The sequence below is a fragment of the Sus scrofa genome, chromosome 7, assembly GCF_054392235.1.
Source record: "Sus scrofa isolate SSC_HxYL_T2T_F1_AM1 chromosome 7, Sscrofa_HxYL_maternal_Yorkshire_Landrace_v2.0, whole genome shotgun sequence".
Classification (NCBI taxonomy): domain Eukaryota; kingdom Metazoa; phylum Chordata; class Mammalia; order Artiodactyla; family Suidae; genus Sus; species Sus scrofa.
In genome coordinates, this window is record NC_139389.1 from 66794110 (window position 1) to 66809144 (window position 15035).

General features: G+C 40.1%; 1 protein-coding gene across 22 annotated transcripts in view; it reads left to right on the top strand.

Annotated features, from left to right (window-relative positions):
• The window catches only part of SIN3A (SIN3 transcription regulator family member A), a 73704-nt gene that overhangs the window by 32335 nt on the left and 26334 nt on the right, over positions 1–15035 (top strand). For 21 of the 22 annotated variants that reach the window (XR_014810528.1, XR_014810527.1, XR_014810531.1 and 18 more), the window contains 9 exons: positions 2114–2220; positions 2944–3226; positions 4171–4422; positions 5547–5699; positions 5839–5997; positions 8245–8334; positions 10867–10985; positions 11562–11772; positions 12102–12218. Coding sequence is in view for 17 of the 22 variants with exons in the window: in XM_084968713.1 (XP_084824839.1) it covers positions 2114–2220; positions 2944–3226; positions 4171–4422; positions 5547–5699; positions 5839–5997; positions 8245–8334; positions 10867–10985; positions 11562–11772; positions 12102–12218 (1491 nt within the window). In the remaining 5 variants the exon portion in view is untranslated. Of the gene's footprint in view, positions 1–2113; positions 2221–2943; positions 3227–4170; positions 4423–5546; positions 5700–5838; positions 5998–7585; positions 7771–8244; positions 8335–10866; positions 10986–11561; positions 11773–12101; positions 12219–15035 lie in introns of those variants that run through there. The other variant, XM_084968717.1, reaches the window with a different exon arrangement.

Genomic DNA, 15035 nt, shown 5'->3' on the forward strand with positions numbered 1-15035 from the left:
GCTCAGTGGGTTAAAGATCTGACATTGCTGTGAGCTGTGATGTAGGTGGCAGACAAGGCTTGGATCTGGTGTTGTGGTGACTGTGGCATATGGTGGTAGCTATAGCTCTCATTTGACCCCTAGCCTGGGAACCTCCATGTGCCACAGGTGGGGCCCTAAAAAGGCAATAAATAAATAAATAAATATGATCCCATGGAGTTCCCACTGTGGCACGGTGGGTTAAGGATCCCGTATTGTCTATGGTGAACAGGTTTGATTGCCAGCCGGCACAGTGGATCCAGTATTGCCACAGCTGTGGCGTAGATTGCAGCTGCAGCTTAGATTCAGTACTTGGCCTGGGAACTTCTATATTCTGTGGGTATAGTCCCAAAAATTAATACAATTAATTTTGTTAATTAATTAATGTAGGAAACACCTAGTAAGGATTCCCTTGGATGTTCTCCTGAATAACTTAAAAATAAGTTGTCCTAAATCAGACTTCAAACTTTGTAGTCTTTCTAACTTGTTTCTCTTTGTGACTGCCCAAATAATAGTTTAGTGAAGGCTCCTGCTCCCTTATCTCCCAGGTCTAGTCAGTCTCCAAACCTGTCACTTCTATCTGTTAAAAAGCTTTTGAATCTATCCACTTCTCCCTTTTCCTTTGGTCAGTACTATAATTCAAGCCTCTGTTGTTCACACATGAGTTAGCCTTAAAGGATGAATAGTTTTCCTGCCTCCTTTTAATCTGTTCTGCCTTGCAGTAACTTGTTCTCAACACTGTAGCTAAGTAGAGTACACTAAAGTGCAAATGAGAAAAATCTTTTTTTTTTTTGCTTTTTTTAGGGACACACTTGCGGCATGTGGAAGTTCTCAGGCTAGGGGTCAAATTGGAGCTGTAGCTGCCAGCTATACCACAGCAGCTGCAGCAACAGCAGTTCCTTAACCCACTGAGTGAAGTCAGGGATCAAACCCACATCCTCATGGATGCTAGTCAGATTCATTACTGCTGAGCCACGACTGGAACTCCTAAATAACAAAAATCTAAATTGCATCTTAACAAGATTTACAGGCCTTTTAGCATCTAGGTCCTGTATCTTCTCCTGTATTATATCTTGTCACTCTTCCTACCACCAGTCTTCCTTTTCACCACAAATCCTCTAGCTAAACTAAAATGTTTTCCGTTTTCCAAATGTACCAGATGGGATTGAATTTTGTCCATGCTGCTGCCTCTGACTTCTTTAGGGATCTTCACTTTTGCTAACTTGTACTCGTCCTGAGGACTCGGTTTAGGCACCACTTGGGTGGGAAGCCTTCCCCAGGGTTTTTTTGTTTGTTTGTTTGTTTGTTTGTTTTTTTAATGTGTGTGTGGGGGGAGGTGCCCTCCTATTTGCTCCCTGGGCATTCGGTGATTGCCCACTTGCCCCACCGTGTGATGATTACCAAGCTAGATGTGAATGAACTTCTGTGGGACTGTGGCTTATTTGTGATTGACTCCTAAGCATCTCACACTAGGTCCGGCCTGCCGTGGCATGTTGTAGCTTAGTAGGTATTTCTGAAATGAATAAATGAACAAATAAGTGAATGATGTATTAATGTGATTATTCACTAATCTGTGCAAAAATCTCCAAAGCAAGGCTATAGATTTTTACGAGTTGATTATTTTAAGCGTGAGTTTTATTACTGGCAATCATATTACCTTTCAATATTTAAATTTGCAAAAAAGGAAGAACTAACTAATCTATGGTTTTAGAAATCAGTAAAATTATCCTTGTGGCGAGGCAGCAACTGGGAAAGGGTGCCACAGTGCTTTCTAGGATGTTCCGTTTTATGATCTGGGTTCTGGTTTCATGAGTATGTTTACTTTGTGAAAATTCATGGGGTTGTACACTAACGATGTGTTTACTTTCTTGTATGCATGTTAAACTTCAATAGGAAACATTAAAATAACTAAATGAACTTCTTTTTCTTTTTTTTGTAAATAATTTTTTAAAGTCCCTCTAAATTTTGTTATGTGTATTTACTCTATATTTCAATTTTACTTACTATGCTACTTTTTTTAGGCATAAATCATTTTTTAGAAACTAATTCCTGGCTGGCTTTTTTTTTATAACCTTGAGATTTATCCCTGCCTCAGGTGGAGGATGCACTGTCCTATCTTGACCAAGTGAAGCTACAGTTTGGTAGTCAGCCTCAGGTCTACAATGATTTCCTTGACATCATGAAGGAATTTAAATCTCAGAGGTAAAAATATGGATATATGGTTGTACTCAAGCTTTGTGTTTGTTATGCTAATTTTGGAAGGAGGATATAGCTTATTCTCATCTGCTGAAAGATAAAGGATGCTGTTTTGCGGGGGGCTTCATTTCCAGGGTCATGCTTTTATTTTGTGTGTTGCTTTATTTATGAAAATTGAATACTCTGAACCTTTGTTTTCTGCATAAAATTTTTCCTAGTACTTCATCTCAGGGAAGTAAACTAGTAATGACTTGGCTACTTGCTTTTTGGACTGATTTAACTTACACTAATAGTCTGGCATGGTTCACTGTTATAAAAGAGTAATTCATCTGAACAGTGTGGATACATGATTTATTCTGGTGTGTGGGGATTACAGTTTTAGACTTATTTTCTGAGTATCTGCTTGATAGGACTGTTACCATACATGAATGTATATTCTGTTTAGAATCGTGACCAAGCCTCTTTGAATATGAAGCTAAATGACTTTGGAATTTCAGAGTTTTTGTGTGTCATTACTTTTGTAATATTCATGTTGATTTTTTATTTTCCTGCATGGTAGAGAATCTAGTGGAATGTGAATTTTTTTCTTGGTAGAGTGTTTGTCAAGCTTGCCACTTTAATGTGTGTGTGTGTGTGTGTGTGTGTGTGTGTGTTTATATATATATATACACATATATATATTTATATTTATATATATGTTTGTTTTTTTTTTTTTTTTTTTTTAATCAGCATTGACACTCCAGGAGTGATTAGTCGTGTGTCCCAGCTGTTCAAAGGCCACCCTGACCTGATCATGGGCTTCAATACCTTCTTGCCCCCTGGCTACAAGATTGAGGTGCAAACCAATGACATGGTGAATGTGACAACTCCTGGCCAGGTTCATCAGATCCCCACCCATGGCATCCAGCCCCAGCCTCAACCACCACCCCAGCATCCTTCCCAGCCTTCAGCCCAGTCTGCTCCAGCTCCTGCCCAGCCAGCTCCTCAGCCCCCACCTGCCAAAGTCAGCAAGGTGAGCACTTGGAAAACTTTGCACCGTGTAACATACATCCCTAGAAAGCACCCTCCTTTGGCATTTTCCACTTGTATAAGACTTAGATATTCAAGTTAAAATTTTATCGGTGAAGATGCGGTAGTCACATCCCTATAATGTGGCACATGTTCACATAACACATAATTATTTATATATCTGTTTAAATCAACACCTCAACAACCTGCAAGGACTCTTTTTGCCCCCAACTTCGGCTTTTTGAATCCATGAGCATGCCAACAGATGGCAACTTTGTGTGGTAGTATTTGAATAGCACAGGCAGAAACGGTCATCTTATGATCAGTTGTCTCTGTGGTCATGATTTTACAAGATTTACGTCATTTACCAGGTTAGGTTATAGCAAGCTAAACGGAAGATCTTGATAATAGTGGTGGTGATGGTGATGATGGAGTGTTTTACTTAAAAGAAATGCAGCTTTTCAATTTCACTAGCTAAATTTAAAGTGCTCAGTAGCCTCATTTGGATGTCATGCAATATAGAGAACTCTGTTGGGCAGAGCTGGTTGAGAAGACTTTTTTTTAAATATGAATTTATTGCAATAGTTGAATTGTCTTCTGGACATTAAAGATCTATGTAGAATGAGGTTTCTTTCCCTATTCTATGTGTACCTATTGAGCAAGTGAGCTAAATATTGCATATGAAAAATTCTTCCCTATAATTGGAGATATAGCCTACTTTTAAGGTTGTATTTAGAACATTTGAGACTGAATTTTTGTATTACAATGTATGAATCCTCTACACTTCCAACCTTGCCCTTTGTGATTTGAATTGGGCTAAAATGGCCTGGCCAGAGTGAGTAAAGTATGTAAGTCGATCGGACACTTTATTTCTCTTTAGTTTGAACTTTCTTTCCTGTGGTAAACCATCTGTGTTCCTGAGGAGAATAAAGACTTTTTTCTTTTTAGCCTTCCCAACTACAAGCACATACTCCAGCCAGTCAGCAGACTCCCCCTCTCCCACCATACGCATCCCCACGTTCTCCACCTGTCCAGCCTCATACACCAGTGACAATCTCGTTGGGAACAGCCCCGCCCTTGCAGAACAATCAGCCTGTGGAGTTTAACCATGCCATCAACTATGTCAATAAGATCAAGAACAGGTTCCAGGGCCAACCAGACATCTACAAAGCATTCCTGGAGATTTTGCACACATATCAGGTAAGACTGTTGCCTTTTCACCCTGTCTTAACCAGGTTGTCCTCTGTGGACATCTATTCAGAGAAGAATGTAAATAACCATTATTGTGGCCACGAATTCTTACTGGAAATTAACCTGTTAGAAATTGCATTCATAAAGCTAGTTTGATTTGCCTGACTTCAATTTTAATTGAATTTTAGCAGCCAGTCACAGTTTTCAAAGTCACTGCTCTGTGAGATGGATGCTTATTTATCTGGAAAGTTTAAATGATGATTTGGGTGGTATAGTTAATTTACAGTAGAATAAAAAGAAATTTCTCTAGTATTTTGTGTTTTATCATTCGGGAGTGGTCTGTCTTGAACATTCACATATACTGCTCTGGTTTTATTTATTTATTTATTTATTGCTTTTTAGGGCTGTACCCACAGCATATGGAAGTTTCCAAGCTAGGGGTCGAATCGGAGCTGCAGCTGCCACAGCCATAGCAATGTAGGATCCAAGCTGTATCTTCAACCTGCACCATAGCTCACAGCAACCAGTGCGGGATCCTTAACCCACTGAATGAGACCAGGTATCAAAGCTTCATCCTCATGGATACTAGTTGGGTTTGTAACCTTCTGAGCCACAACAGGAACCCCCACTGCCCTAGTTTTAAAAGGAATTAAGTCTCAGCCGCCATCTTCCACTTATTTCTCAACTTAAAAACTAGAGGCTAGAACAGGTGCTAAAACATAGTCTTTCTTTCCTCTTAAGTACAGCCCAAAAGTCGGTAAAATACAGAGCTCCTGTCAGACATCTCAGAAAGTGTGCAAAAGTGAGTCATTCAAAACAGTGGCCCTTGGGGTTCCCGTCATGGCTCAGCCATTAACAAACCTGACTAGTATCCATGAGGACGAGGGTTCGATCTCTGGGTTAAGGATCCGGCATTGCCGTGAGTTGTGGTGTAGGTCGCAGACGCAGCTCTGATCTGGCATTGCTGTGGCTGTAGTGTAGGCCAGCAGCTATAGCTCTAATTCAACCCCTAGCCTGGGAACTTCCATATCTCTTGGGTGCAGCCCTAGAAAGACAAAAACAAAACAAAAACAAAAAACAAAGAAACAGTGGCTCTCTAATATGATCTCTTCCCATTTACAATTTCCTATTAGAAAGAGCAGCGAAATGCCAAGGAAGCTGGAGGAAACTACACTCCAGCGTTGACTGAGCAGGAGGTGTATGCCCAGGTGGCTCGTCTTTTTAAAAATCAGGAAGATCTGTTGTCAGAATTTGGACAGTTCCTACCAGATGCCAACAGCTCCGTGGTAAGTTTTATTTAGAACTGCGCTATTGAGAATGGTTAGCTCAGATAAGTTAGGGAGCTGGAATCAGAAGGAGACTTTTTCTGAAAGGTACTTTTTTGCTTTGATAAAAACATTAATCTTTTTCATGTGTCTTAATTAGCTTTTAAGCAAAACAACTGCTGAGAAGGTGGATTCCGTGAGAAATGACCATGGAGGCACTGTAAAGAAGCCTCAACTAAACAACAAGCCACAGAGGCCCAGCCAGAATGGCTGCCAGATCCGCAGACACTCTGGAACAGGAGCCACCCCTCCAGTGAAGGTGAGAGTGGGTGCAGCTGCTTATTTCGACTTCCTGGAACGATTCTAGTGGGCACGTGCTCAAGGTTTGACAGTTAGATCCTGATATTCAGAGTTGGTTTATGTCTCAGAACTCAATGCAAAACTTTTTACCTGGCCTTGTGAAAGAATGTTAGAATACTGCTTTGCTTTTGTTTTGTTTTTTTTTAGGTCCATACCCACGGCATATGAAAGTTCCCAGTTCCCAGGCTAGGGGTTGAGAATCAGAGTTACAGCTGCTGGCCTACACTAGCAGTGCGGGATCCAAGCTGCAGTCTGCCACATACACCACAGCTCACGGCAATGCTGGATCCCCAACCCACTGAGCAAGGCCAAGGATGGAACCCGCATCCTCATGGGGTGACTAGTCAGATTTGATATCATTGTACCACAATGGGAACTCCCAGAATACTGCTAATTGTTCAGATTACTGTGCTTTTTTGAGTTCTTAATGGTTTTCCGTATGTTTTCTCTCTTCTTTGTGGTTAACTCTCATCTATTTTTTGTTTGTTTCTGCCAAGGGTTTCTGAGACTTAATTTTTCCCTTCTTGATTTGATGCCTTAAGCCTGCTTTGTGCTAAGTAAGATTATTAAGTTCGATAATTGTTCCCAAAATAAGTCAGTGGTCTCTGAGGTTCTTTTGTGAGTAAAGTGCATATGCTTTGTGGGATCTCTTCTTCGGTTTAGAGACCTATCCTGCTCAAGGTTCTTTTGGGTTGCCACATCTTACCTGTATCATCTTAATCTCCAAGGAGGAACTTTGGGCTGTAACAGGGTGGTCTTAAACTCCTCTTAGTGACCTATCTCATGATGCTTCTTGTTACAGCCAATACTGATGGTCTGCCTGCAAAAAGCTGAGCCCACTCCCTTTCTCTTTAATATGGGGCACCTGTGCTAGGGAGCAGACTAGGTGTATGTATTGAATGTTGAATTCTAACATATAGCATTGAAGAGATAGATGTGTCCGCAGAATTTAATTAAAGAATAAAAGCTAGTGTAACTTCTTACGGTAAGAAATGACCGAGGGAGTTCTTGTTGCAGTTCAGCAGGTTATGAACCTGACTGGTATCATTGAGTTCAGTCCCTGGTCTTTCTCAGTGGGTTAAGGATCTGACATTGCTGTGAGCTGTGGTGTAGGTCACAGACGCAGCTCAGATTGTGAATTGCTGAGGCGCAAGCCAGCAGCTGTAGCTCTGATTCCACCCCTAGCCTGGGAATTTCCATGTACCTCAGGTGTGGCCCTAAGAAGCAAAAAAAAAAAAAGGACTGATAAACCAGCAAATGACCGCAAAGACTGACCTGTTATGGATTGCTGACACTTTGAAGAACTATTTTTCAATGTTTTTAATAGTTTCTCCTTTTGGAAGCAAGTTGAACATAGCAGTAGTTTATATTTCCTCACTTTAGTAAGGAGTGTTTTATGAGTAGTAAGAACAGGTCAGGAGACATGCTTCAATCTTGGTCTCCTCCCACACTTGATGACCCACAGGTGGAAACACTATATTGGGAGGTTAGAATTCCCTATCTGCCTTCTCCTTAGGCAATATAAGTAGAGGCTGTGGCTCCTGCGAGAGAGTGTTCTCCAAGGTGGCGGAGGTTAATGTGCAGCTTCTCCCAAAGTTTGTGCATTTCTTGACATGTAGTTTAGAGGTGGCTTTTTTAAAGTAAATTTTTTGCTTGGTAGTTATATCATGGCCTATTCATTTGATTTGAAAGAGCAGTCTTAACTCTGGTTTGAGTGGCTTCTGCCAGCAAGGTAATTATTCCTTCTAATAGGAAAATATACTGCTTTTTTCGTGAATTTTCAAACTGATTAAAAGGTGAAGGTTAAAGATTGATTTCTATGTACTCCAGCTCTTTTTAAAAACTTTTCTGCCTCCACAGCTAAGAAGACAAGGCATTGGCATTAGGTTCTAAATTTTTTTGCCTATGGAAAAAGTAAGGATATTAATTCTAACATCATAGTAGTGCTGTGACCATTTATAGAGAGTATTTGGGGAGTAGAATGATCTGTGAACCTCTAGGAAAAAACCGACGGCAATCTGAAATAGAAAAGAGTGGAAATCTTTCAGGATGTAAGGCAAGTTAGTGACTTGGATTCTCTTATTTGTTGCAAATTACTAATCAGTGGCGGATTAGTGATGGAACTATCAAACAGAGATGAAAACGAAACTCAGAAAACTTCTTTGAATCTTATGTGTCTGTCCTGTATTCTTCCTTTTTTTTGCAGAAGAAACCCAAACTGCTCAGTCTCAAGGATTCTTCTATGGCAGATGCCAGCAAGCATGGTGTAGGAACGGAATCGTTATTTTTTGATAAGGTGAGTGTTGAATGAATTGGATTTAATATCAGCTCTTAATGCCCAAAGAAAATAACCTCGTCCCCCAAAAGATTTTGTTTTAGAGACATCAAGATAATTAGGTAGGACTTTTTTTTTTTTTTTTTTTTTTTTTAAGGATTTTCTACTTTTTAACAGTTTCCAAATTGTAGGTCCTTTCAGTCTATGAGAACTATTAGCACAGCTAGAGAAATGGTAGCATTGACTGCTTGGGTTTTGTGAAGTAGTTTGAAGCAAAATATAGCATTTGCCATCATGGAAGAAAGCTTTTAAAAAAGGCATATTGCTCTCAAAAGATGTTTGGAGCTCCTCATTGTAGATGCCCAGAACTATATAGTGAGGAGTGTCAGTATACTAATTATTGAGGACTTAAGATGACTTGTAACCTTCTAATTGTTATACTTGTTCGAGGTATGGCATATAGGGTTAATGGGAATTCTGATTTCCTTGTATGTTTTCAAAGCTCCCCAGGTGATTCTAATGAGCAGACAGGGTTGCGATTACAGGTGTAGTCAGTGTTGTGTGGTGTGTGAGTCTGACTTCCTCCTTGGAGTCAGTTTAATTAGCAGGCTACTTTTATCATAGTGGCTAGCAAACTTCAGACTTCTCACTGGCTGGAGCCAGCCTGGATTGATCTGGTGGTGACTTACCGTGTCTTGCATCCTTGGGTTTTTGCCGAAGGGCAAATGATTATCTCCAGAATTGGTGCCTCTCGATTTGTCTCTAGCCCTCCTGTGCCTATGCGAGCTGTGCTGCAAAATAGTCCCTGGCTCTAGCTTTGACCTGAACCATTTCTGAGGGCTCTCTGGGCCTTTGGGGCTTTTGAGGCAGATGTGAAGTCCAGGTCACAACTGACAAATGGCAAAGAAAGGGTAAGAGAGGGGGACTGAATAAGTTAATTTTTTTAAAGAGTAGTATTTTTTATTGCTGTTTTTGAAGTACTTGTTTCTTAGAGATGACTGAAGTGTGTATAGCTGAAAAGTCTGGAGTTTGCTTTAGAATTCAGTGGTGGGGGAAATGGGTGTAGATGAAACAAAATTTACTGTGTATTGATTGTTGAGGCTGGCTCAGTATATAGGGTTTATTAGACTATTCTGTCTACTTTTGTATAAGTTTAAAACTAACAGAGGAATTTCCGCCGTGGCTCAACAGAAACTAATCTGACTAGTATCCATGAGGACGCAGGTTTGATCCCTGGCCTTGCTCGATGGGTTAAGGATCCGGTGTTGCCCTGAGCTATGGTGTAGGTTGCAGACATGGCTCAGATCTGGTGTTGTTGTGGCTGTGGTGTAGGCCAGCAGCTACAGCTCCCATTTGACCCCTAGCCTGGGAACCTCCATATGCCGTGGATGCGGCCTTAAAAAGACAAAAAAATAAATAAAATAAATTTCGTTATGTTTTCACCCAGTGATTTATCTGGGCATGGGTTTGCAGAAATTGAAAATGGAAGAAATCAAAACAGCTAATTAAAAAATTTAAAAATATATATTAAGTAAAATTAATAATAAAAGCTAACAAATTAAAGTAATAGTATATATTCATCTTTTGCCTTGAAAATCCATATTCCATATAGTGTCTACCGATTGATAGTTATGAAAAGTATATGAGAGCCTGGGGAAGGGGTTTTTTGATAAACTACCGGGTTTGGTGAGTGAGGGTCTGCAATCCCCACAGTGCTAGATATATACACTTTTGACATTGAAACTCTAGATTGCTTATCTAGCCAGGCAAGTTTTACTGTGTCTATGCCACTGAACCTTTTTTTTTTTTTTTTGGCCACACCTGGTGTGTGGAAGTCTCCAGGCTAGGGATCAAACCCATACTGCTGTTGCAACCTGTACCATAACTGTGGCCAGTACTGGATCCTTAACCCACTGTGCCACATGGAAACTTCCTGAACACCTAGGTTTTTGGATATTAAAATGCTTATTAGTGTTCTGAATGGAGGAAGGGAAAAGATCAAGTCAGAGGACAAAAGTACCTTATTTTAAAAGGTCATTATTCAAGATTACCAGAGTTTGAAAAGAGTGTTTATAAAGATTCTTGTATAAAGTCAGGAGAGGCAGCAGAATCTTGGGTAACTCTGATAGGGTGTGGAAAATCAAGCATGTAAAAATGTAAATGTCTTGTTTACTTCAAGGTCTCATTTTCCAAATTTTTATGGAAAATTTAAAACAAATGTGAAATTAAAGAGAATAGTAAAATGACCCTTCATATACCCATCATCCAGCCTCAGCAGTTCTTAGCTCCTAGTCGGTGTACTATTTGATGTGCACACAGCTATCCCAGATTATTTGGAGACAAATCCCACATGATATATTATTTCAACTGTAGGTATTTTACTAGGTTTCTTTTAAAATGATACCTTTTTTCCAAACATTATCGCATCTAAAAAACCTAGCATTGATTCCTTAATATCATCAAATAGCAGTTCAAATTTCCCCAATTTTAAACACAATCCAGGATCTCTTGATTCCCCACTTAACTATTTTTCCTTTCGATTGTCTCCATAAGGTCCGAAAGGCTCTGCGGAGTACAGAGGCCTATGAAAATTTCCTGCGCTGTCTTGTTATTTTTAACCAGGAGGTGATCTCTCGGGCTGAGCTTGTGCAGTTAGTCTCTCCTTTCCTGGGGTAAGTGGAATCAAGGGCTTAGCCTTGATGCCTGATATGGAGGTGAAATAAAACCTAGTTTGTGGGAGTACATGGTAGGTGAAATTAATTTGATTTTGGCAGGTCAGTTGACTCCTAAAATGTCCATGACAAGAGTCCTCTGGGAAGTCTTCTAGTTCCTCTCTGGAGACAAAAAAGTAGGCGAAGAAGGCATTGGCCAAGACTATGGTCTCCTGATCTCCTGACCGGTATTGGCTGTTTATAAAGCCAGTCTTTTCCAGGGTTATAGAATCCTGGCTTTGACAAATTAAGAATTATCTGAACATTGAAGCAATAATCTTGATTAGAAGAATGGCTCGTTATTGTCTAGTTTCAGTGCAGTTCTTCCATCACTACCTTAACTGATCTTTAGAGAAAGAGAAGAAAAGGAGAAACCACATATTCAGAAGAGTAGTGCTTCTTAGGCAGGAAATAATATTTATTATTGGAATTTGTCCAGTGGTAGCAGAGTTCTGACCCAACACCAAATAGTGGTAATCACACCTCAGTATAACTGCATCATGTTTATAGTTAACAATTTTTTATTTGATTCTTCAGGAAATTCCCAGAATTGTTTAATTGGTTTAAAAACTTTCTGGGCTATAAGGAATCTGTACATCTGGAAACCTTTCCAAAGGAACGAGCCACAGAGGGCATTGCTATGGAGATAGACTATGCCTCTTGTAAGCGGTTGGGCTCCAGCTATCGAGCCCTACCAAAGAGTTATCAGCAGCCCAAGTGCACAGGACGGACTCCTCTTTGTAAAGAGGTAAGGCCTTCCCAAGAAAAGATTAGCCCTGATTCCTTAACTTCCTCCAGAAGGGATTGTGGTACCAGGGATGGAGAATTGATATGAATGAGGAAGTCAAAACTCCTTTCTCTCTCCTTTTTTTTTTTTTTTTTTTTTTCCTGAGAAAATGTTTCACACTTACATTGAGAACCTTTTTCTGTTAATAGCTTTTGCAAACTTGCCATAGGTGAAACTTGTAATGTTAACTGTTTCTTCCTTCTAAAATTTTCTTTTTACTAAGAATGCTTAATCATCCACCAGAAAGCTTTGTTACACTTTTGTTTCAATTTCTCTTCTTTTACCCAAAGGTTTTAAATGATACCTGGGTCTCCTTCCCCTCCTGGTCTGAGGACTCCACCTTTGTTAGTTCCAAGAAAACTCAGTATGAAGAACATATCTATCGTTGTGAAGATGAACGCTTTGAGGTACAAGCTTCTTCATCATTTGAAGTTTGGGGAAATGGGAGATATGAAATGAGAGGGTATCTTAAATACCTACCTGGGAGGGTTGGCTCTTAAGACCAAAGAACCAGAGAGGCTCACATTCTTCTGTTGTGATTGTACTTAACCATGTTTTATGACTTTGTCAATTATCTTAGTGATATCTTTATGACAAATGTGATTTATCTAGGCCACTTTAACCTTTTTAGCTGAATTTAACCATTGATGGCTGAATAATACTTCTTTGAATTTTTAATGGCGTGAAGGTTATTGTGTTTTACATGGTATATAAAATGAGTATTTTAAGACCTTGTGGGCTTTCTTTGCAGCTGTTTTAAATTATTTATCTTAGAGGAGTTCCCTTCATGGCTCAGTGGTTCGTGAACCCGACTAGGATCCATGAGGACGTGGGTTCGACCCCTGGCCTTGCTCAGTGGATTAAGGATCCGGCGTTGCCATGAGCTGTGGTGTAGGTCATAGATGTGGCTTGGATCCTGCATTGCTGTGGCTGTGGTGTAGCCTGGTGGCTACAGCTCTGATTCGACCCCTAACCTGGGAACCTCCTCATGCCACAAGTGCGGCCCTAAAATAACAACAACAAAAAATGATTTATCTTAGAGTGTTATTCTTAGCAGGTATCATGACATGGTTAGCAAACCAACTCTCCAGTGAGAGCTAGAGCTCTTCTCTCATATTTCTGATACTGATGTGGCTCCTTCTGAAAGAAAGTTGAGTTAGGTACTGTATTTCAAAGTAGTTGGGAAGGAAAGAGCTGGAGTGAAGAAATGAGCTGGTAGAGAGCCCCCTATACCAGGAGTGGGGGTACTGAAAGTGGACTCACTCCCTAGTGTGTTTAAATGTCTAGTTCACTGACAACAACAAAAAGAGAATGATAAATGTGTCTAAAGAGGTGAAATTACAGGCATCCTATTTAATGTATGTATTATATAAAACTGGCCCTGCTCATTCCTGTAGATGGGAGATGTTTTGCTACTTTTTTAATCCATACTGATTTAGCTCTCTGCCAGTTAATCTCCCTTCACGCTTGCTTCGTCTGTTTCTGGCATGTTTTGAACGAAGAGCCACATGTTGCTTCACCACGGCAGGCACTCGGCCAATCTCTGCCCCAGCGTTTATGAGGAGCGTCACCCATTTGCAGAATACTCAATCGTGACAGATATTAGCTTCTATAGAAAGTTTTTATCAAGCTAAAGTATTTCTTTTTTACCTATGTTTTGCAAGGTCAGGTGATGAGTTAGGAAGCAGAGATTGGCATTGTTCTTGATAGAATATTCCTCTTCTCAGTTGGTATGCCTGCAAATGAGAGGCAACAGCCTCATTTCCCATTTGTGATTATAGGAGTGAAGATGAAAGAAACATGTATGTATGCATGTATGTATGCATGCATGTGCTTAGGATTGGATGGGATGGACTAGTGAAGGAGCATTCCTTTATATATCAGCATAGGTTAATATTCTTGCAGTGCAGACAACCTCCAAATCTCAGTGGCTTGAAAAAACAGATTTACTTCTTCATCATACTACATGTGCATTGATGTTTAGCAGGAGATTCTGCTCATCAGAATTACTTGGGGACCTAGGCTGACAAAATGCCACCATCTTGAACAACACCAGTGATTAGGGGGGAAAAAAGCTCAGATGGATCTTGCCCCCTGAAATCCTCAGGCCTAGAACAGATATTACTTCCACTAACCTGTTTACAACTCATTTTCCCGAACTAGTTACATGGCCCTCTCTAATCACAAAGGAGCCAAGAAGTTCAATCCATCATTTATCCATAACTGGAAAAGGAGGACCAGAAATATTTGACGAAATGACTACTGTAGTCCTGAAACTAGAGAACTTAGCAACACTCAGACATTTGGTTATATGCTCTTTAGAATGCTCACTTACTTCATTTTCTGTGTCTCATCTAGAGAATTTTGTGTTAAAAAGTTGTGGCGTTCCCATTGTGGGTTAGCAATAATGGACATGACTGGTATCCATGAGGATGCAGTTTCAATCCCTGGCCTCACTCATTGGTTAAGGATCCGGTGTTGCTGTGAGCTGCAGTGTAGATGGTAGGTGCAGCTCAGATCTGGCCTTGCCGTGGCTATGGTGTAGGTCAGCAGCTGCAGCTCCAATTCAGTCTGTAGCCTGGGAACTTCCATATGCCACAAGTGCAGCCCTAAAAAGCAAAAAAAAAGTTTGCTAGTCGTGTATATCCTTAACCAGGCTGGGCTAGGTCCTTGCCAGAAAGTAAAGTACGAGAAATTCAGTAAGAGTTCAAATGGTTACCCGCAGCTCCAACACTTAAGGAATGATAGTCACAGTTCTTATTACTACTGGATGTGGAATGAGACTATTAAATATTTAATCATGTATTTCAAGTTACCCTGAAAAATCTGAAGCACTTAAGGAATGATAGTCACAGTTCTTATTACTACTGGATGTAGAATGAGACTATTAAATATTTAATCATGTATTTCAAGTTACCCTGAAAAATCTTACTCGTAAGACTGGTTTATCATCTTGAGTGATCTTTTTGGAATTTTGTTGTTGTGGTTGTTATTGTTGGTAACAGAACTTAGTAATTCATGAAAGTTCAGGGAAAGTGTCAGTCAGGTTGCCTCCTCCATTAGGTAGGTCTGGTGTGAGGGCCAGAAAAAAAGCATACTGGTGGTGGAAGAAATATTAACTATCACTTAGTGATCATTTATTGGATGTTTCTTGTGTGTCTAGCATTGTGCTAACCCCTCTATTCAGTAAACAACCTTGTGAGAGTAGGTGGTGTTATCCCGGT